At 47.8% G+C, this 24,714-nt stretch overlaps 1 protein-coding gene across 11 annotated transcripts in view; it reads right to left on the bottom strand.

Moving 5' to 3' along the window:
• Positions 1–24,714, bottom strand: part of LOC138548762 (microtubule-associated serine/threonine-protein kinase 2-like) — a 2,396,492-nt gene that overhangs the window by 678,409 nt on the left and 1,693,369 nt on the right. For 7 of the 11 annotated variants that reach the window (XM_069642297.1, XM_069642294.1, XM_069642293.1 and 4 more), the window contains one exon: positions 9,820–9,840. The exons of the other annotated variants lie outside the window; for them this stretch is intronic. In XM_069642297.1, the coding sequence (XP_069498398.1) occupies positions 9,820–9,840 (21 nt within the window). The remainder of the gene's footprint in view (positions 1–9,819; positions 9,841–24,714) is intronic. 11 annotated transcript variants of the gene reach the window in all.

A 24,714-nucleotide genomic window follows, 5' to 3' on the forward strand; every position in this document is an offset into this window, starting at 1 on the left:
ATGGATACTCATTTTATTAGGTTGCACTGTAAACCAGAAAGCCTGAGGCTTTCTATTGGGTACAGTAGATGAATTGAAGTGCAACTATGCTTGGGGAGGGGAAAGGGATATGCAAAGTGTTCCATGGATCGGAAAGTGGAGTGGAAATCCTAAATGAACACCACACACCCACCACACCAATCATCAAATAATAATATTATGACCCAGCTCAAATCGGTAAGGTCCCTAAAATATTCAAACACTATCATCACATCCTTCCTGAAAAATCCATTGCTGACCCAGAGATCCTTGCTAATTACCGTAAATTTAAACTTTCTTTAATCTCTACAAACATGCAAGGGACAGTTACGCCAAACCCCAGTCCATCTAGAACAGCACAATTTCCTCAGCAATGTATAAACCAGCTTCCACCCACAACTGTGGGGCCAGGTACACGGTCATCGATCTATCAGGAAGGAGCTACTCACTGTCAGGAGAGGGGAAAGGACTCTGCACTGATCTTCCTGAACCTCTCAACAGTCTTTTCCATGGGCGATTACAAACACTGCTTGACTGGTCTTATGGAGATCTGCAGTAAAGGCGCTATGGTCTAGTGCTAGAACCAGTCTATCCAAACTGGACGCAACAAAATCAAACTAGGCCCTACTTCACACATACTGCTAACTTCTCCATCAGAATACCTCAGCAGCTCTTTCTCCTACCTCACCATTTCATTGTGTATACACGGCTTTATTGGAAAGGTCCATGAAAGCTACAAAATTGTCATATGGATGTCATATATATATATATATTCCAACCGAGACTCGACAACGGCGAGTTCTTGGAAAGAGGCACAAACAGAACGGTCCGATTCGGTGTCCTCTGGGCTCTCTCGATCAAGATCGCCGCATGACTCCAGGCAATCATCCACTCTTGCCAAGAGTGCCTCGCTCCCTAGGCTAACAGAAGTTCGATCGTCGGAAGACGAAGACGACTTCCACCCCCAGGCCGCGCTCCAGGAGTCGGAGCCCACAGTTAAAGCCAGCGAGGCCCCACGCTCGAAGGACAGGGACACCACCCCCGATCCTCGACGCCAGGCGTCGAAAAACTCCGGAGCCACTAAAGGACAGGGAAAACATTTTTCCATGCACGGGGAGGGGGAAAAACAGCAGAAGAAACTACCTGTACATTCTTCCACACCTGTGAAACACTTCACTCCCCCTAAACAGACAGACAAAACCAGGTCTACTGATAGGTCTACAACCAGCAAAGCTACTCAAGAGAAATCCCATAGACTTGCTGATGGAGTCATTCCCAGTTCCAAAAAATGGTCCAGTGAAGACAGAGAGGGTCATGTCAAGAATGTTTTCTTTGGCTGATTATTATGATAAAAATCCAGAACATTTCCTCTCGTATGATCCACAAGGGGCCACACCCTCAGACTCTACTGATCCTATCCCCCCCCCGAGTAAAAAGCCCCGGTTTGAAACTCCAATGAGGTCAGAACCCTTCGAGGTACAGCCTTACGCAAGACCATACTCACGGTATCAAGGAGAGGCTTCCTTTGGTGAGGACCAAGAATTTGGTATGATAGAAGAGCAAACCGGGACGGGCTACTATTACGATGATGAGGACCAGGAAGAAGAAGAGGAGGACCCTGAAACATACAGAGTAGATTCCCCGGTAGAGAACGAAGCCCCGGTTACCGACTCCCCGGTCGATAACCAACCCCTTCTAAATGAGGTTCTCGCTCGCGCAGCAGAACATTTCCACATTGACACCCACGGTGTCCAGGAGGAAAGGGACTTCGCAGAAGAGTTAGTGGGAGAAAGGAGGCCTGTTGCCCAGACCATCCCTATCCTTAAGTCCATACAGCGGAGAATAGATCCGTCCCTGGTGAACCCGAACCTCACCAGAGCAGTCAATCCCAGGGTTGAAAAACTTTTCAGGGCGGCCCAGTCTGACCCTCTCTATATAAGAGGACATCTGAAGCCAGACTCCCTAGTTGTCACCAACACTCGTAAGAGGGCTGGAACACCCTTGTCATTGTCCAAAGCTCCTTCCGACAAGGTGAGCAAAAAACGATACGGTTTCGGCAGGAAAGTAGCCTCAACGTCCGCCTATCAAGCAAGGATTGCTAACTCCACCACCCTGTTGGCCAGCTACAACTGCCATCAGTGGGAAGAAGTCGCGGCACTCATAGCCTCTGCTCCTGAACCTTTAAAGGGCCAGTTAGCTCGGATTTCCACAGAGGGTAGAGCCGTGTCTGGTTGCATTTTGAAAGCAACCTTCGACGCCGCGGACAACGCATGTAGATTGATAGCGGAGGGCACTGTTATCAAAAGACATGCGTGGTTACGGCAGTCTGGTTTTAAGGCAGAAACCCAGGCATCATTGTTGGACAAACCGGTGGAAACCGATCTGTTGTTTGGTAAGGCGGTCGAAGACGCACTGAAAAATGCCAAGGACGAATACGAAACACTCAAGTCCCTTGGCCAGTTAACCAATAAACCCCCTAATCAGAGAGGGAATAGTAATTTTCGTCGCCCACGCGGCCAAAATTCCCAGAGAGGATCTAACTATTCCCAGGGGCAGGGTACACAGTGGAAACACAACCAACAGTCTACCCAGGGTTACGGCAGGGGTAATAGGAGAGGTCGTGGTAGAGGCAGCCCCAGCAAAGGAGGCGGCACGCCTCCACCAAAGCAGTGACGCTCAGTTCAGGGTCCCTTCTCACGCAACCCCAGTAGGGGGACGCATTTCCAACTTCACCCAGGTTTGGGAAGGGATCACATCAGACAGATGGGTGCTGTCAAAAGTATCCACAGGATATTGTATAGAGCTACTGCAGCGTCCCGGGAACCATCCTCCATGACAAAGAGTACACTCCTTAGAACATCAGAAGATTCTCCTCGAGGAGATCGCCATTCTGCTAGAAAAGAACGCAATAGAACTCGTCCCGGGACACCAGGTAAACAAGGGTATTTATTCAACTTTCTTCCTTGTGCCAAAGAAAGATTTGACAATGCGCCCAGTATTGGACTTACGGCCTGCCAACAAGTATGCCAAGCCCTAAAGAATTTCGTATGACCACGCTACAAGAGGTAATACCCCTCCTAAAAAAGGGGGATTACATGGCAACCTTGGATATGAAAGATGCTTATTTTCATATTTCCATGTTCCCAGCGCACAGAAAGTACTTGCGCTTCAAGGTGGACAGTCGAGACTACCAATTCAAGGTACTGCCCTTCGGGATAGCTTCAGCACCAAGGATATTCACCAGGGTACTGGCGGTGGTGGCTGCACACCTACGCAGGGAGACAATCCCAGTGTACCCTTATCTGGACGACTGGCTCATAACGGGGGAAACCCCAGGAATTTGCAGGACAAACATTCAAAGGACTATCGACCTCCTCCACGAGTTAGGCTTCTCAATCAACGAGAAAAAGTCAAGCCTGGTGCCAAGCACCTCAAAACAATTACTAGGAGCAATCCTAGATACCCAAGAGGGGTTGACCTTTCCTTCAGAAGAAAGAATTCGGAATATACTACTGCAAATTCCGCATTATCAGTCCGGTCAACAAATAACGGTACGCAAAGCAATGCGTTTACTGGGCATGATGGCGTCATGTATTTACCTGGTCCCACACGCGCGCCTGCGCATGCGTCCCATGCAGGAATGGTTGGCGAAACAGTGGTCTCAGACAAGTGGTTAGTGGGACGATCTAGTGGTCGTTTCGCCAACACTGGTACAAAGCCTTCACTGGTGGACAAGAGAGAATCTCGCACAGGGGAAACTCTTTTACGATCCCGAAGTACAGGCAATACTCACTGCAGATACATGTCTGACGGGGTGGGGAGGTCACCATCTCCACCACACAGCTCAGGGTCTCTGGTCTCACTCAGTGGCCAAGAACCACATCAACCTGCTAGAGCTTCTGGCAGTATTCAGAGCGCTTCAGGCGTTCGAGCCACACCTACTAAACCTGTCAGTGCAAATCCGGACGGAAAGCACAACAGCCATGTTCTACCTGAACAAGCAAGGAGGGACTCGCTCGCCAAATCTGTCCAATCTTGCCCAGAAAATCTGGATATGGGCACTCAGACGGAACATCTTCCTGTCATCATAACATGTTCCAGGGGAGCTCAATTCCCTAGCGGATGCTCTGAGCAGAGACTCCCTCCCAGAGGAACACAAATGGGTTCTACACAGAGAGGTCGTAGAAGATATCTTCTCTCAGTGGGGTTTCCCCACTATAGACTTATTCGCCACAAGCGAAAACAGACAATGCCCAGGATTTGCATCCAGGTTCCCCCAACCAGACTCCCAGGGGAACGCCCTGTGGATGAACTGGTCAGGGATGTTTGCGTACGCTTTTCCACCAACTCCTCTCATCAGGAAAGTGGTGAACAAGATGAACAGGGAATCGATGACACTCGTCCTAGTTGCTCCCATGTGGGCAAGACAACCGTGGTTCCCACACCTACGCAGGATGGCGGTGTGCGAGCCCATCAAACTTCCAGCCTGGTACAACCTACTGTCCCAGCACCAAGGTCAAACAGTGCACCAGCAACCCAACTCAATGAACCTGGCAGCATGGCTCCTGAGGTCATAGAGTTTGGACATCTCAATTTGCCACAGAGGTGTATGGACATCCTAAAGGAATCTAGGAAACCAAACACAAGGCACTGTTACTTTGACAAGTGGAAGAGGTTTGTTATCTGGTGCCAGAGTAGACAAATCAACCCGGTTGATTGCACTCCTTCCACTATTGTTACATACATGCTCCACCTGCTAGATGCAGGATTGGTTTTTAACTCACTGAAAGTACACCTGGCCGCCCTGTCGGCTTACACCACTTCCCATAGCAAGGTTTCGTGGTGGAAAGTACCAGTAGTTAAAGCCTTCATGGAAGGAGTAAAGAGACTTCACCCTCCCACCACCAGGGTGGGACCTTAATGTGGTGCTAGCCAAGCTCATGGGCCCCCCTTTCGAACCCATGCATAAAAGCAGTCTCAAACACCTGACTTATAAAACGGCCTTCTTAGTAGCTATTACTTCTATAAGAAGGGTCAGTGAAATTCAGGCTCTGTCAGTGCAGGATCCCTTCTTTACTGTCCATAAAGACAAAATGGTTTTACGCACACACCCTAGGTTCTCACCTAAATTTATATCAAAATTCCATGTAAACCAGTCCATCGAGCTTCCGGCTTTCTTCCAGGACCCGCAAAGCTCGGCTGAGGTGAAACTACACACCCTAGATGTGCGTAGGGCGGTCCTCTACTACGTAAATAAAACCAGACCGCTAAGAAAAACAGATCAACTGTTTGTCTCCGTAGCTACAGGCAGAGAGGGGGATCGCGTCACTAAAGGTGCCATCTCGAAGTGGATTATTAACTGTATCCAGCTGTGTTACTCACTCTCTGAAAAAACTCTGCCTTTCACGCCAAGAGCCCACTCTACTAGAGGCATTGGGGCACTCTGGCTTTCGTTGCAAATGTACCCCTTGACACCATTTGCAAAGCAGCTACTTGGAGCTCTATTCACACTTTTACTCAGCATTACTGCATTGACACCCATTCCAAGGCAGATACACAAGTGGGACAAGCGGTTCTAAGACACTTATTTGCTCATGACCCTTCTCACATCCCACCTCCTTCTCCAGGTACTGCTCGCTAATCTATGCACAGCATGTGATCTAAGCAGATTCCACAAGCCTCAGAAGGGATACATTACTCACCGTAATCGTATTTCTGATGCTTGTATCTGCTTAGATTCACATGCGACCCACCCTTCCTCCCCTCTGAGAGAAGGCGCATGATTGCTTGTAGTCTTACCTTTCTGTCTATCTGCTTTGATTATCTGTACTTGCGCTACTCCTCATGCTACCTCATGTCAGAAAAAATACAATCTGAGGATCCTAGACGCGCGAGGGATCTTGGGTACAGTGGACGTCACACTAGGGATAGTATTACTGGCACGCCCTGTGTCAACGCCCATTTTCGAGTTTCGAAAAACAAACTGTAATACTCCGCAGCTTCCACTAGATGTCGGCCTATGCACAGCATGTGATCTAAGCAGATTCCACAAGCCTCAGAAATATATATATTGTTGACATGCAGATATTCACCAATGTATCAGATAAAAAGAAGACTGTAATCGAAGGACTGTCATTGAATAAGCAACTAGCTTTGTCATATATCAATATGGATGCAAAGGAACTGCCTCATTGAGCTGAGCTTACATAAATGTGCTAGTGTTGGAACAAGCAACCCAACCAGACTTCCTGCAAAGTGTATCCCCAGGCCTCAGAACGTCACGGCTGGCGTCATCCTTGAGCCTAAACATTTATTATCACCGAAAGGCAGCATGCAGAAGCTCCACACTCCGTCAATCAAAGCCACATGCTTAATCCACAGAGTTCTACAGAGTTCTACATAGCCGTGCAACAGTGTTACTGCAACATCTGATGGTGAGGCTTATGGTTGGCCTTCCATTAGCCATTATTCCTTTGTTCTGGGAAATGCACGTTTAGGAGGAAAAACGCACGAGGAAATCTCTATTCCTATCCCTTCTTCCCGAAATGAGGCTGTCAATTTCCAGAAAGGTCTGAACAACATTTCTGTCAAACATTTGATCCGAACCCTACCTAATCGCTGATGCATGTCTACCTTTCTACAGAACACTCACTTTGAACTCTACTGCCATTGCACCATGTTCCTCAAAACACCCATCACTCCAAAACACTTTTACTGGAGCCAGTGTTGGGGTGTAAACACGATGTAACATTTCTCGTGGTGAGTCCAGAGGTTCATACCATAGCAGTGCTGACATTTAATAGACACAATACGATTGCCAATCAAAGCAGAACCTTTGACAGACATGTTTAACTAATCAATCACCATTTCCTTGTGATACTTGATCTTCCCTAAACACAACACGGCGCCTTATTGTTGTTGATGTCACACATGAATACTGGTCAAAATTAGAACCACAAGAGCCTGTAAACGTTGCTTCCTGCAAACAGAAGACTTAAAATGTTACTTTCGCAGACTGGAAAATGGGGGGCGTGGAGCAAACGCAGTTTATAAAATGAATAATGTTTTCCTTCTTACGTCGCTGTCATACAAGCCTTTTCATTTTTCATAAGATGGGTGAATAGATAGATGGAAGCGCAACTGGTGAGCCTCAATACTGCAGGATACAGGGCTATCATTGCAGATGGGAGTTTCAGTTGGCACCAAGGAGTAACATTTGGTACTGTGTAATTACTTCTCCATTTTCTGAAAATGCCCACCTCCTCCAGCCCATGTGCCTAGTGTGACGAATCCTAGGGTATTGGTCACTGCTTCCATGGAGGGAGACACTTGACCATGAGGCCAGTGGGTGGATCGAATCAGGAGGGAAACCCTCCATGGGACCTATGATGAAAGCCTTAGGAGAATGCAGTATTCAACCCTTCTATTGTTGTCCCTATTGTCCTTACACCCCACGCAGTCCCCACTGGTCCCCCCCATACCTCTATGTGTTTCAGTAGAGTAGAGGGTTTCACTAAACATACTGGGACAAGGAAGAGTGAGGTTTACCCAAACTACAAATCGCCACTAGCACGAGAAAGATGGAACAAGGGGGCAAAAGCTGAACCAACACGCGAGGTACAGCTTACAAGAAGCAGCCTCAATCATAAAAATGGAAGCGTGTCAAGCCAGCCCTGGAGGGGTGAGGAACAAGACGCTGGTTCTGTTGAGAGGGACCCGAAGGCTGGAAGTGGAAATGCTGTCAAGGAGAGAAGCGAATTTTCAAGAGGTCGATTCTGCAGGTACCTGGCCGATGGTGGAGATAAGGGACGTCCGACTAGCGAAAGCGAACCGAGAATGAGAGCGTGCGCAGCCAAGGACGTGAGGGAGAGTTGAATGCTACGGAGCCGCCGAAAATAGAACACCAGGCACGGCAGTGACACTGAAGCCCCACTCTGCCTCCAGGAGAGACCAGAGACCGCAGCAAGAGTTCCGAAAGGTAGGGAAAGGGTCAGACCGGCTCTTGGGGCACGAAGAGAGCTAAAACGGGATAGCAGAGGAATTATACAATTTTAAGAAAACTTTGTGAATCACAAAAAGATCCAGAGAAGCAAAAGGGGATAACGGAGGAGCTATACAATTTGACACAATCTTTGCGAATCACACAAATACGTCCCAATAAGTAGAAAAGGATAATGGAGGAGTTATACAATTCGATACAAACTTTGCGACCCATATAAATGCATCCGTAGAGGTGAAAAGGGATATCATAGGAGTTCTACAATTCAATATGAACTTTACAAACCACATAAGTGCATCCGGAATGGTGAAAAGGGATATCAAAGGAATTATACAATTTGATACATACTTTGTGAATCGTGTAAATACATCCCGAGAACCAAAAGGGGATAACAGAGGAGCTATACAAGTTGACGCAACATTTGGAAAAAGCCTATGTCAAACAGTACCTGGCAGGAGAGTACACCAGGTCTGTTCAGGTGGGAATCAGGTGAAGCCAGGACAGGGGTCCCACAGAAACAGAAGATCATGGTCTGGAACCCATATGAAAGTGGTTAAGCCACGCCAGTGCACATCAGGGTCTGGGACCCACATAGAAATGGACGACCCCTGCCAGGAAAGTATACAAAGGTCAAGGACCACACCTGTACAGAGACATATAGAATCAGTGGGCTGGAGCCCAGAGTGAATCAGGGAGACTATGAGAAAGTATAAAACAATCTCAAACGCAAAGAAAGAAACAAGTGGCAGAACAAACCACAAGAGCCAGAAACAGTCCAGAGACCTGGGGTCAAGGTCAAGAAAAGACACGCTAGAGAACAGAATAGAGGGTCGGGTCCCTTTGCCAAAGAGAGAAATCCGTTTTGGACTTCTACAGTATATAAATCAAGTCTGGCAGGACAGTGAACAAAACTTGATAACCCATTATCGATCTGGATAGACTAGAAAATTGTGTTTTGGAAAAAGGAGGGCTTGATAGGAAAGTGAACCACATTTGTGACCCAGGGGTGCTTGGAGATTGTCAAGAAGTGAATTTTGAAGTTAAAGATTTTTTTACAAGATTGCGCTTGGGAGCCTACATCCAGATGGAGAGGGGCCACCTTCTGGATTAAGAAGACACTGAGCTTTCTTTAGTTAGGGTTAAGGGACAGAAATAGGTTTGGACACAGGACGGTGGACATCTTGCTTTACAGACATCCTGACAGAGTCCTTGGTATTTGTGGGTAGGGCAATCCTTCATAGTAACAGGCAAAGATATGCCTTTCTATTCTCTCACTTCTATAAATCAAAGTGTTTGCCAACAAACATGACTCGTACTTCTGCACCCTTACGCTACCCAATCTGTATTTTTTTTATTTTTTTAACAACACTGAAAGTCCATTTGTTCTCCTTGCCTTTTTCTTCCTTTCTTGCCTGCTAGACCTGCTGCCTTCGGGTCCTGGTGTTGCCTTTCGCTCTCCGACATCATTAATGAAGTCCTGTAAATTGCCATAGCTTTGGAGTGCTGTGGGATATCAGTGAAGGAAAGAAATGACCTGGAAACATAAATGAATGCGCCCTGGAGGCGTCACCTGAGAAATGCATTGCAGACCGTGAAGGTGGATTTTTCTGGCCCTGTGACATCCTGATAATTTATTTGCATGGGGAGTTTTCGGCTGGCAAACAGCCCAATGATTTCAAGCGCACAGATCATCAGTCAAACTGCGAGGCGGGGTGTTTGTGGCACATACAGTCATCAGACACAACCACACGAGCGCAGCCCACAGGCAAGCAACACGGTGTATATATCATTAGACCAGTTACCTGTCAGCTCGGTGTCCATGGCTGCATGGGGGAGAGCAAAACAAGACAAAAAGAAATTCATACCACAAATTTAAAATAAAAAAAGTGAACAATGAACATATATCACTGTAGACTTTCAAAGATTGGAACAAAGAATAAGAATCTGTGACTTCATGATGATTTGAGTAAAGATTCCTCTCTTTGCTGAAACATAATGGCCCCCATGTATCACGCTGCACTCCTCCAAGCATTAACGTGCTCGTGCTAACAGAGGCTGCAGAGGTAAATGCGCATATTAATGTGGTGATTTGCAGCTATCGGCCTAACCTCTGCACTCGCCGTCCAAGACGGATTCATGAGGGATTTGGGGTTAGAGTGTACACAGAACAAACATAGTATTATTATTCAACCAAAACATCCTGCAGCGCTGGTAGACACAACTAATGACCTAACGTTGCACATTAGACTCAGTGACGTGGAAGTCTCCGAGGACTTCAATGCTAATAGGACAGGACACAGTGCGGCTTGGAGGAGCAACAGCGCAGACAACAGCAGTGCTACCGTTAAAATGCACTGACTGCTTCACAGCAGCAACGGTCGCACGTCCCATTTCAGGTGAGCAAGCTGGCATCAGGGGCAGCCCCCCCAATGCCAAGAGGCATTGCTAATGGGGGGTTGAGATGGCTGCAGCCCTGGGTCATTTTGTTGTAGACTCGGATAGCAGCTCAGGGCCTACAACAAAAGGCTAGCTAGCCCCCAAGTCCTGACATTAGCCTATCACTGGAACCTTTCAAGACATTGCAACACATCTGAACACACAGCATATGCTCCTTTCTGGGTGATACGGCAGATACTATGCACCAGAAAATTCACAAAAGACAAAAAAAATAGCCTGTTGCGTGGGCAGCCTCCCAGCGCCCGCTGGCACCCTAATATTCACCCATTAGGAACCAAAAGCTGCCTTCACCGCTGATAATAGCCTGAGCTGCCAACATCATCTTCCATAATTAATCTGAGCAAGTCTTGTGATACACAAATGTGTGTATTTTCTGCAATGGCCTCAGAGCCTGGGATCTCTTACATCGGCTAAAACTAGAATGCCAACACGTGGCACACGCTTCGCTCTCTGTGAACGCTTCTATTTGAATGTATTAACACATAAATTGATGAGATACTAGTTGATGCTTCTATACATGGAATTCAACCCCCCCCCACGCCCCAGGGGTAATCTTCTTCCTTCCCTCGTTCTTTTTCTTCCGATGTCACTATAAGGATGCTGGCCACCTACAGCTGCAATATCTGGGTCGTGTGGGTACAAGTTAGAATTATCAAAGAGGCTACGCTTTTTCACACCAATCCTTCACCATGTATACACGGGGGGAGGAGGGGAGTTCTGTGTACCTCTGTACTCTGGGTAATCAGTTTGCTGAGTGGACCACAAATTACCAGTTTGAAAAGTGAAGAGGTCCGCAACTCTGGTTTGGGTAAGGCGAAAAAGCTACTTGCTGAGAGGGCATGTTAGAAATCCATTCTCAACGTTGCTATACTCCTCTTACGTTTTTGTATGCATTGAAGACCAGTGCCTGGTCCCACAAGAACGATTTCCCCATGTATCGCCACCAGAACCCAAGGACATTGATGGGCATTCCTTTTTCTTGCCTCTGACAAGACATACCCCCCGCCTCCACCCCTGACCACCTCATCTACATCCAATGAGGTACACACTTGGGGCCCAGAGGTGTGACACAAAACGTGGGAGCACCTTGCAAGTTCTTCTGTGAGCCCCCACACTATTCCGGGCCTTACTGGCCCACCATGCATGTGCACAGCACATCAAGATCATGCTACCAAAGAAGCACTCTCGGAGAAAGCTGTAAATACGATTTTTAAACAAAGATTACATCAAAAGTGTGGGAGTAGGGGGTACATCTACCACACAAATGCAACATCCGCCACACCTCACGGCAGTAACATTATTATGTGCAAGCCAGTGTCGGAGGCAGCTTTAGGTGCCAGAGAGTAAGGCTTACACTGAGGGGGAACTAGCATTGAAATCCACTCAAGGTCTGTGGCTGCAGGTTCATATTTTTAGGGGGGGGGGCAGGATTAACAACTCGCACAAATTGGTGAGATTGAAAAGGGTAGCGAGGGAGCTTGGGAACCTTGGGGGGGCTCTCCACCCAAGAAAACGTATAAATTAATGTGTGTAAATGGTGCATTTCAGAGAGAAGTTTTCAGAAAAACTGGTAAAAAGCCACACAATTTACAATACGTGAAATCTAGTATACGCCGTCGCCAACAACACACACACAAATGTTAAACTTTATGATGCCAGTGTCCACAACATATGCCAACATTGCCGTTGTAAGTCTGTTTTATTCAATTGCGCTAACGATATAGGTCAGCAGTGCCACCGTAAATAACTTCATGAAGGTGCGCTCATAATAAATGACAGCATTCCCAGCGTAAACACTTTTTATCCTACGCCCACAATCCATGTCAGTGTTGTCACTATAAATCACTTCCATAAAACTACAACAATGTATGGTAGTATGACCACTGTAAATCACTCGAAGCTGCATGCAAAATATATACTTCTAGGTTCACTATAAATCAGTCATGAAACTGTCTAAAATCTATGCCCATAATGGACACTTAAATCACTTTTGTGAAGAACAAGTTACTTTCTTACCTGGTAACGTTTTTTCGATGGGATGGTCCGACGACATATTCCATATCTATGACAGGTAATCACCACAGCTGTGCTGCTTCGTAAGGTTTTTGGCGTCTGCGTCCTACGTCGATACGCTGTCCTCGAGGGCCTCCGTCGAGCGGACGTCACGGGATGTTATAAGTAGGACGCACAACGCCCATAGCCTCAGCTATAGATTTTTCCCAGAACGTGTGGCACCAATCTTCTGCCAGTATGACCACAGAAAGCCTTGCGGAAACGTAAGCTGCAATCGCATAAGAAATTCTGTAGCGGGGCAGGTAGGGAGGGAGCGATATGGAATACGACAGACTGTCCCATCGAAAGAAAGGTACCAGGTAAGAAAGTAACTTGGGGATTGGGTCCTCCGACGTATTCCATATCTATGACAGACTCCCAAAGCAGTACCAACGTATGGAGGAGGGAAAAGAATTTAGAATATAGAAATTTAGAATGCCCAATTAAATTGCAGAGTAAAGGACCGCCTTGCCAAAGCCAGATCCTGCCCATGGATAGGATCTAGGGAGTAGTTTCTTACAAAAGTACGAACTGAAGCCCATGTGACTGCTTCACAGATGTTACGAATAGGAACACCCCTCTGCAGGGCAGTAGAGTCCCCCCCCCCTAGTAGAATGGGCCCGTAAGCCTACCGGAGAGTCCTTACCCGCCAAGCGGTAACATTCAGAAATTGCCAAGATAATCCATCTAGACAAAGTCTGCTTAGTAACAGCTTGTCCCAAACGCCTTCCAGCGTAACCTATAAAGAGCTGATCGTCCACTCTGACCCGGGACATACGTGAAATGTCGAAACTTAAAGCTCTCCTAGGATCCAACCTATGGTGCCTCTCCTCTTCCTTACCAGAATGCGGAGGAGGATAAAATGCTGGAAGAATGACCTTCTGGCTTAAATGAAATTCCGACACCACTTTCGGAAGAAAGGAAGGATGAACCCTAAGGACAACCCTGTCCCAATGAAACACCGTAAAGGGTGGCCTAACAGAAAGTGTCTGCAACCCATTTACTCTGCGAGCGGAAGTAACTGCAACTAAAAATACAGTTTTAAGGGTTAACAGTCTCAAAGGACAAGAATGTAAAGGCTCAAATGGAGCACACATTAGGAATTTTAGAACAAGGTTCAAATCCCAACCAGGCACCTGGAAAGGTGACGGTGGAAACACATTAGTGAGCCCTTTCAGAAACTGAGAAATCAAAGGAATTTTGAAATAAGAACACTCCTCAGACGAGTGCTTAAATATAGACAGCGCCGCCAGGTAACCTTTAATGGTACCCACTTGCAGGCCCTTGTGGGCTAAAGAAAGCAAAAAAAGAAAGAACCACAGGAATGTCACATGAAAAACGATCCACATGCTTAACCCTGCACCAGTCGCAGAGCCTTTTCCAATGGCAACGGTACACAGACTTTGTTGCAGGCCGTCTGGCCGCAAGTAACACCTCCATCACGTCTTCAGGGAGGTCCCAATCCTTATACCTCAACCTTTCAGAAGCCAAGCGTGAAGGTTGCGGGATCTGACCTCTGGATGGAGAACCTGACCCCCCTCCCGTGAGAGCAGATCGTCTCGGTAGGGAAGACGACGCGGAGGGCAGATGGACAAGTCGAGAAGGTCCGGGTACCACGTCCTCCGAGCCCACGCCGGAGCAATGAGGATCATCCGGGAACCGAACTTCCGTAACCTCCGCAGCACTTGCGGGATGAAGGGGACTGGAGGAAACGCGTACAGCAGCGGGAACGACCACTCCACCACGAACGCGTCTCCTAAGGCTCCTTTTGGAGGAAATTCCCGCGAGCAAAACCTTTCGCACTTCCGGTTGACACTGGAGGCGAAGAGATCCACTTGAGGGGTCCCCCAAAGGGCGAAGATCTCCAGGAGAATCTCCTGAGCCAACTCCCACTCGTGAGAGATCGTGCTCTGCCTGCTCAGAGCATCCGCCGTCACGTTTTCGTCTCTGGCCAGATGAACTGCCGAGATCGAAACTTCCTGCTGGATGGCCCAGAACCCGAGCTGCATCGCCTCCCTGCACAGAGGAAGTGACCCTGCCCCCCCTTTTTGTTGAGGTAGTGCATGGCCACTGTGTTGTCCGTCAGGATCAGGACGCTCTTTCCTCGCACAGTCAGCAGAAAAGCCTTCAGGGCTAGCCTGATGGCCCTCAGCTCCAACAGATTGATATGGAGTCTGGACTCGACGGAGACCAACGACCGCTGTCAGCCCGTTGGCATGAGCTCCCCATCCCGTGAGGGATGCATCCGTCCCGATCGTCACCTCCGGCCAGGGAAGCCAAAATGGAGCCTCCTTCATCAAGTTGCCCTCGACGGCCCACCACAGAAGGTCCCGGGCGACCGAGGGCGGCACCTGAACCGGGTCCGACATCCTGCCGGAGGACTGCGACCATTGCATCTTGAGTGCCCACTGCAAAGATCTCATCCGCAGGCGAGCCTCTGGCACCAGAAGAATGCAGGATGCCATGAGGCCGAGCAACCTCAAGAACTCGAACGCTGGGAGAGTCTGGGCATGCTGAAACTTGTGCACCATCTGCTGAATGTGAAGAGCCCTCACCTGGTGAGGAAAACACTGCCCCATGGAAGTGTCGAGCACTGCTCCGATGTACAGGAGCCGCTGTGTTGGCGTCAAATGGGACTTCTTTAAATTGAGGGAGAAGCCCAGCCTGTGAAGGGAGTGGCATGTGACGGACAGATGATCCAGGACCTGCTCGGGAGAGCTCCCCTTGATCAACCAATCGTCCAGGTAGGGGTAGACGTGAATCCCCCCTTGCCTGAGATGCGCTGCCACCACCACCATGAGCTTGGTGAAATCCCTCGGGGCGGAGGTCAATCCGAACGGCAGGACCCGAAACTGAAAGTGCGAGTCGCCAACCGCGAACCTCAGGTACTTCTTGTGCTTGGGATGGATCGGCACATGGAAGTAAGCATCCTTGAGGTCGAGAGACACCAACCAGTCCTGAAGCTGAAGGGCCTGGAGGACTTGAGAGAGAGTAACCATCTTGAACTTGTCCTTCGTTAGGAGTTTGTTCAAACCGCGCAAGTCCATGATGGGTCTCAATCCCCCGTCTTTCTTCGAAATCAAAAAATAAGGGGAATACCATCCCTTGTTCCTCTCCACTACAGGCACCAGTTCTATGGCGCCTTTCTCCAGCAGGGCCTGAATTTCATGCGCAAGGAGCGGATCCGGACTCTGCAAAGAGAGGTTCCCCGGTGGATTGTCGCAAGGCCTGTGCCGAAAGGGAAGACAGTAGCCGTGGGTTATGATCTCCAGAACCCACACATCTGAAGTAATGGCACGCCACTCTACAAGATGCTGCGCCAGCCTTCCCCCAACCGGCGAACCATGGGGCATGGCCTCATGAATGAGTGGTAGCGGCTGCAGCGTTACCTGAGGGCAAAGAGGCAACTGCCCGAGCGGCCTTGGCACCACGGGTACCCTGTCGTCCACCTCTGGTACCCCTGCGTTGGCCTCTTTGACTGCCAGCTCCTATCGCTTTACTGAAGGACGAGTAATAGCGAAAGGAACCACCCCTCCATTGCTGTCCCCTAGGACGGAAAGGCGGAGGTTGGCGAACTGCAGCGCCCAACGACTTCGCTGCAGCTTTTGAGGTCTGCAACCTCTCAAGGCTCTCGTCAGCCTTGCTGCCAAAAAGGTGTTCACCGTCAAAGGGCATGTTGAGGAGCCGGGCCTGCACATCAGGAGCAAACCCCGACTTCCGCAACCACGCAAACCTGCGTATCACGGTGCTCGCCGCCATGGACCTGCTGACGCATTCAGCCAAGTCCAAACCCGACTGAACGGACTCACACATGGCATCCTTACCATCCTGGACCATAGCAAGGAAACCATCGCGTTTGTCCCCTTCGGGAATATGTTCAGCCGCTAACGCAACACAGTTCCACAGAGTGTGAGTGAAACGAGACAAGGCACAAATGGAGTTGGCCGCCTGAAGCGCCATACCACCAGAAGAAAACACTTTCTTCGCCCAGCCATCAAAACGTTTGTCGTCCCTATCAGGTGGGATGGTAGGGTACGACGCCTGCTTTGCCGGGGCCGTGGCCGCCTGCACCACCAAACTCTCCGGAGTGGGGTGCCTGGTCAAGTAGCAGGGGTCGCTACTGGCTGGACGGTATTTTCGCGACAAGGACCTGCCGACCGCCGGGAGACTCTCCGGAGCAGTCCAAGCCACCGCCACCCTTCTCTGTAAAGCCATATGGAACGGCAGTACCGGGTCAGTTGGGGGACCAACATCAAGGATGTCCGTGAGATCATCCTGCACAAACTCCCCCGGGGGAGCAGACCATCCCAAGTACTCAGAAACCCTAGCCATAAGGCGTCGGTACGAGGAATCGGCATGAGAGCCAGGCTCAGGCCTACAAAACTACACCTCCGGAGAGGTGTCCAGTCCACTGGCATCATACAGTGACTGCCTCAAATCGACAAACTGACTATGGCCCGAGACAATTTCATCTGGAACCTGACTAGGAACCAGGCCATCAGAATCCTCATCCGCCTCTGAAATATATTCCAGGTGGCGAAAAGAAGGCACCCAAGAGTGCTTGCTCTTAACCAGAGCCTTCCTAGGGGGTTCCCCCGTGCCACGGGGTACCTCCGACACGAAAGGCGTCAAGGGCGTCGAGTGAATCGGCGCCGGCATCGAGAGAACAGGCATCAGCGCCGAGAGGATCGGCGTCGAGGAAATCGGCGTCAACGTCAGATGCAGTGCCGCCAGCATTGGCGGCGTCGACACAGTCTTCGAAGCCGGAGCTCCGAGCGTGTCCTTCGACGACCTGAGCGTCGACGGCTTCGACGACTTCCTCGGAGCCTCGAGAAAGCCTGTCGACGCCCTCGACGCCTCAGACGTCGATGTCTTCCTCGAAGACATCACAGGTGCACACGGTCTCGAACGCGTCGAGGACCGGGACCTGGAACAGGTACGTTGAGAACGAGTCCCCTTGTCCGACTAGGACCTCTCCCGTGACTCATGCCGACCACTCTTGCGAGCGGTGTCTCTCGACCTCTCACGACCGACCCCACTCGGGAGCACGGACGGCTTAGTACCCTGCGACTCGAGAATCGCCAGCATTTTCTTCCCGAAGGAAGCCCATTCCTCCGGCGTCGCACGGCTGGTGGGGTAAGCGACGTGCCGGGCAGAGTCCTCCGAAGAGGACCTGGAAGACGACCGGTGTCGGCGCTTCCGAGAATGCCTCGAAGAGGCTGATAGTGGCGAGACCGACTCCTAGAAGGAGACCCACGAGACTTCCGACGATGACGCGGAGAGTCTCCTCTCGAATCACCCGTCGAAAGCCCCGCAGACTTCGACTTCCGGGGCTTGGACACCCGACCTACCGACAACTTCTTCTTACGTTCACATAAGGCTTTGGACGTGAGCGACTGGCAGTCGATACAGTCATCCGTGTCGTGGGCCTCCCCGAGGCACCAGAGGCAGGCGTCGTGCGAGTCCGTCACCGACATCTTGGACCCACACTCCCTGCACTTCTTGAAGCCCGGACGCGGGGTCGAAGACGAGGCGTTAACCGAGATTCACGAAGCAACACGTTCGCGGAAAAAACGGAACTGAGGCTACGGGCGTCGTGCGTGCTACTTATCACATCAGATGACGTCGGAGGAGGTCCTCGACAACGGCGCATCGACGCAGGAAAAAGTTTCCGAAGCAGCACAGCTGTGGTGATTACATGTCATAGATATGGAATACGTCGGAGGACCCAATCCCCTCGAAAGCTTCTTCTTACGCTCCCGCAAAGCCTTCGAAGTTAATGCCTGGCAATCGTCACAATAGTCCGTGGCGTGGTCCTCACCGAGGCACCAGAGGCAGGCGAGGTGCGGGTCCGTCAGTGACATCTTGGAACCGCAGTCCCGACACTTCTTGAAACCCGGCCGTGGGGTAGAAGAAGACAAAGACATCATGGAAATCTTCACAAAGAAACTGGTTCGAAGAACCGATAGAACAACTCAGAAGAACCGAGGCGCGCCGAGATCTCCGAAGCGAACACGTTTGGGGAAAAAACAGAACTGAGGCTACGGGTGCAGTGCGTCCTACTTATAACATCGGGTGACGTCGGCTCGACGGAGGCCCTTTTGGACAGCGTATTGTCATCGACGCAGGAGCCGAAAAATTTCCAAAGCAGCACAGCTGTGGTGATTACCTGTCATAGATATGCAATACGTCGGAGGACCCAATCCCCTCGAAGTATGGTTACAATTGATGCTGGTATGATTGCTGTGAATCACTGATGAAGCTGCAGCCACAATCTACGCCAGTATGGTCACTGCTCGGGTCACTGTAAATAACTGATTTACTGGGACTATACTGGCATAGACTGTGAATTCCACTTCATACAGTCTTGGCGGTCAAAACCCCCAATACTGCATTTTGATGATGTTGCACGTACAAAATAATACTGCATTGCCACTAAACTCATACACACACACACATTCACACCACACCAGGGGTCAAAGTGGTCAGACTAAAGGGTACAAGAGAAATCACCCTTTGTATTTCTCTTCAGAGCCCCTGTAAGGGACCCAAACCTGTGTAATGCAGGTAATATACTAGTGTCAGAGCTTGCTGAGGTATCGTGCAGAGACGTCTTTGCTATACTTTATTTTGAGTGCATGTTTGAGACAGAGTCTTTTTCTGAGCACCCACACAGAATTGCACCCAACAATGACCCGCAACTGGACACGATTACATTAATTTGCTGCAGGCATAGCTGTGTCTATGTAATGGCGGTGGGGGGAGCTACAGTGTTGGCATGGTCCTTAAGAGGACTGGGAGGGTTCCATGTGTTAATACCCACTCCAAAATATCGCAATACAAAAATATCGCCATATTTTTGTGGCGATATTGAGGCATTGACCCTCCCGGCAGCCTTCGCATTATTTTTAAAGGTGCAGGGCACACCCAAGCAATCCCCCGCTCCCACAAATCATCCCCCTCAAAAATATCGCCTATTTTTGGTGGGGATAATATGTAGGGATACCTCTGGGAGGGGTGATTAGAAAGGAATGACTGCATAAAGCTTTATGCTGTGGGTAACGATGAATGAAGGCTATCTTTATAGCCAAGTTGCAAAACAATGTTGTGGGTTAAGTGGAGGAAAAGCAAGATGCCAGACAAGGGTTTTATATTGGAGAAGAGTGGACAGGGTGGCATGAGTTTCCCTTTGGCTCCATTGTCAGCGAGGCTAGTTTTGGTACGGCGATTACCACACCTGTGATCCTATCTTGAGTGCTAGCAAAGTATCAGGAATGCGCTTTTCATTTTCCTGTGTTTTGGCATGTCAAGTAATAAAATTGTGATTGAGGAAGTCCCCAGTTTGTTCGTTTTACAAATAATGACGGGGTAAATTAAGAAGCTATTTATGAATGTGGGACCACATAAGAAAATGTATTCATTATTATTGCCACAAGGAGTAGTCAAAATATACTCTACTATAATATTCAGCAATACAAAAGCTATTGACATCTTTAAAACAAGCTATCACATTGGCATTAGAAACACATTGTAATTATTTATTTAAACATACACCTTTCTCTATGCAGTCATTGTAAAACACCATCTACTTACTGGGGTTTCGCTACAGCCGCGCCCCCCTAGCTCTTGAAGGTACGCCCCTGTATGCTCACACCAGAAATAATACAGCCCACTAGAGAAAAAGGCCCAGGTCATCGCTTGCAAGGAGAACAAGAATTTATTTCTACTAAATACAAATGCATCAGCAAAGAACTCTGCTGCTGCCAAACTTTCTACCAAGTTTGGGATGTGCAGCAAGTTAATAGACACATGGTGTCATCACTGTCGCCATGATATACAGTAAAAACCTGCAAGGCTGGTTGGAGTGACCCTATACAGGAGTCCACGCCGTAGGGGATACTAGACCATTGGTCGCAGCCTTCTTGTCTGCCTCCGTCCACGTGGGTGCTGCTGGGCTCGTCATCCGTGATATAAAAAGCCTAACAAGCAATTACTTATTTAAAAAACAATTCTACTCCATCACTGTAATGGTGCACCTGGCAGACACAGAGATGGGCCCAGGGGGAGAGCCACGGTCATACCAACTTGCATACTTCACTGGTTCCCAGATGCGCCAGCAGACTCCAACGGTCACCATCCTTGCTTTCCGGGGTGCAGAGGCCTACAGCCTCTGAGAGAATGGCAGGCTTGTAACTGGCCAAAGCTTACTCATAGTAGGGGTTATGTCTATGTGGGACATGCAAATCTCTTACTTACACATTTGGTGCATTTTGCAGCGCTTGGCCATATTTATAAAAATGGCTGGCAATAACCAAGATGGCGTCTACACTCGCCTCTACAATATAGCCCTAATGCATGCACTATGCAATCATACACTCTCTTCTGTATATAGCCCCTTGCTCCCTTGGTGTGCGGTTTACATTTGGAATAGCTTGGGAGTGGGAAGACCCCCTCTCCTTCCCAACATTCCCCCCTTTGTTAATTCTATATTAACAAATTCCCCTGCATTATTGCCCCTGTTTATCCCCCAGTAACCGTTCAGCTTCCAAATAGGATTCCGATCCTTTCTCAGGAACCCATGTTCTACACACACTATGTAAACTTTCTCCAGACTGGGCATACTCTTCAAGTGTGCAAGCTATATATATATATATATATATATATATATATATATATATATATATATATATATATATATATATATATATATATATATATATATATATATATATATATATATATATATATATATATATATATATATATATATATATATATATATATATATATATATATATATATATATATATATATATATATGGTGCCACAGGGGTGCAGACTGTGTCACTAAGGATAATTCAGGGTTTGTTTGGGTCATCTGTCTGGGTACCGTGCTCTGTTGTACTGCGAGGTGCATTGGGTAACCCAATGGAGACCATCATCTTAGCGCTACTAGGCACTGCTTTGGCACAGCATCTGAGGCCCAACTGGCAAGTGCAAAAGATGACCATCACGAATACGATCATGGGTACCAACATCTTCTCTATTGCTCTGTCAGGTGTCAGGGACAGACAGAAATTCTCCCATGTGCTTTGGAACCTAAACCACACCCATCTGGGCCAGAGCATAATTTTAAAAAGATGGATAATTCATAGTACGGAAGTGTCAAAATTATATCAATAATATCATTATTCCTGTGATTTTTCTGTGCACATTTTAAGAGGTGTTAGGACTCTGTGGTATGTTCTGGGGAGTAGTAGCGGAAAATAGGGTATTACTCCAAATGTATGTATGTTAAAAATCTGACACATCATCTGATGCCCATATTCCTTGCGCACATTTGTGTAAATTCTGGAAAAGTTTTGAGGTTGTGTTCTGGATGAAAAGGGCAGAATTCTGTAAGAAGTGGAAACAACATCTTACAAAGACAGGGATCGGATGGTTTGGTGCTACAGAAAATATGTTAACTGGACATATAATATTAAAATAATTGTACATAAATATGCATTTGGATCAAAAATAGATTTGTGTGCAAAGTGACAAGGGGAGGATCCTCTGACCCATAAACATAGCTCATCACGATGACACTCCATTTCCTTCCCCCAATCAAGGGAGAGAGGAGAACTTGGCCAATGATAAGTTGTGAGGGGGAGGCTTAGTTATGCCCACCCACACACCCATTTTCAAAAGACATAAAAAGAGCCACTGAGACCCAGGAAGGGACACTCACTTCCCACTTCAAACTGATTTCCTGCGAAGAACCTTTGCCAGAAGACTCCAGATTCCAGAGCTTTGTAGCAGAGAGGCCTGATCCACAAGCTGAATCCTTTTCAGCAGGCCTCAAAATCTTTTGCAACCTAATTAAACTCTTCAACAGCCGGGCTGTGCTGTTTGATTCTGGCTAGAACCCTGTGCCAGAACCCAGAAAGCAGTGCTGTATCCAGAGAGACCCAGACCAGACCGCTGTGCAGTGCCGATAGCAGACCCTATTTCAAATTTATAGTGTGAGTACTCAGCCAGAACTGTGCATAGTCATATATTAGTTTAAATTAAGCTTATCCACTCCAATTCAACCAGCCTAGAACTGCCTTAGAGATCGCGTGTTCATTCTGTGACTTTAAAGCTGTGAAAGTGTCATTTGCCATTCTGAATCATTATTTCATTTCTGAAAATCTACCTCCACAAAATCGTCCGTATCTTTTGAACCATACATGCTAGGAACGAGATTTAACTTTCATCTAGCGTATTTTCACTTCTTTGCAAATCACATTTAAAGTATTGTTGCCTGTGTTTTAAAATCATCCCTGCTGCTCTAAGCTTGCTAGGGGGGAACTGAATTGGTATTGCATTTGATTGTATTCCTGAAAATTGTGTGTTCTCCTTCCATCTCCTTATATTGCATAAGGGGGGAGTGAATTGTCAAAAGAAAAAGTGATCATATTATCTCTTGTGGAAACCATCTCAGTTATTTCTGTGCTGCATTCTTTTCTATCATTGCATTTCCTTGAACCCATAAAAGCATTCTCAGCTACTTTATCCTCTCCATACCAACTCCTAAGTAAAATTAAAAAAGGTGTGCCAGTGTAATACTACCCATTGTAGATCACTGTCATATTCATAAGTGTGCTATCAAATATTAATGTATTTATAAAAGTGTGATATATATATATATATATATATATATATATATATATTGTTTAATTTGTAAAATAAATCTTTTAATTTGCAAAACAAACCTACTTCTTGGCTCAGTGAGGTCAGTGGGAGTCAAAGAGAGGGGCGTTATACAAGGGTTTATCATCCAGATCTTTGAACTTGTCATAAAAATATATAAATAAGGGCTTTCATTGGGCATCCCAGACGAGGCACCGATTTAGTTGGAGTACTGAATTGAAGTCACTTAACAGCTCCCAACCAGGAAGGGGCCCACGAGAATATGTTCTCAAACCAGTTCTCACTCTGTATTCCAGCTTCTTTTTTCATGCGCACTCCCAGGGTGTGTACCCTTCTCATTATTTGCATGAGGGAGCCGTTCTCTGCATCATTAGGAGGCACAAATGCGCAGCAGGAATCTCCGATCTTTTTAAACATGCCTCCTTCCATTGCCGTGTGGAGGTCAAGAACATAGTAGTTCTGCATCAACATCAATCTCAGAGCCAGTAATTCTACTTTTATCGCGTTGAACCCTTGTTCTGAGTCATTTGCCATCTGTATCAGTTCCCTGCAGACTATTTGCAACCATTTGGCATTAGCAGGTGCTTGGACCCCAGGCAGTATAAGTGATGCAGAGAACGTTTCTGTGCCACTGTGCTCATCGGGTATCTCACTGAGAAGTTCGGATGAGTCACGAGATAGAAAGTGGATTTTTTCTTTCGCCACAACTCTTCTTTTCTTTCAGTTTCAGGAAGGATGTGGAGCTCCGGGACCTGCAATGGGTTTCTGGTAGGCACATCAGATGTGGCAACTACCATTGGAGCGGATGAGTCCGCCGGCTCCCCGTGGAGACACTTCTGGTATCACAAGCAGTGCCAAGTGCAAGGTAGCGAGCAAACAGTAGCCCTTCATGATGGTGGGATGTGCAAGTACGCTTGCTGACCACACACCCAGTAGTAGTCCATCACTGCAGCTGTGCCTTTCTTGAGGTCTGGGATGAGCAAGGTTTGTTACAATGTTCATTGGCCCCCACAGAAACAGACCCTTCATTGCAACTCAGCGTTGTTTCTTGCCACTCGTTTGCCACATATTTGAGTCCTTGTACCACCAAATGTGGCTCGGCAGACACTGGATACATTTGGGATTGTTGTTGCACTGCAGTTGGTCTGGGTCCGATACTTGGAGCCTTACCGGGAGGATAGCTCAGGGGCAACACACTTGCATGCGAGGCCCACGCTTAGAAATCTCTGGGTATTAAGCGTGTTATAAATACCCAATTATAATTATACAGGAGATGGTTCTACCCCCGCCCCTCAAACTGAATGCATTTAAGATAGAACCCCTCAAACCGAATGTTGATAACTTGTCGGGTTGATCAATGACTCTAAATGTTTCGAAAATCAGAAATATAGTGCCTTTCAGGAAAGCGGTTAGAAGAAGCGATCTATTATGTGGGGTCAGAATGTCTTGTGTGATAGAAGGTTTGTTAAGTAGTATATGCTTATTATAAATTACTGAAAAACTATATTCAAATC

The sequence above is a fragment of the Ambystoma mexicanum genome, chromosome 1q (assembly GCF_040938575.1).
Source record: "Ambystoma mexicanum isolate Mex_15411 chromosome 1q, UKY_AmexF1_1, whole genome shotgun sequence".
Classification (NCBI taxonomy): Eukaryota; Metazoa; Chordata; class Amphibia; order Caudata; family Ambystomatidae; genus Ambystoma; species Ambystoma mexicanum.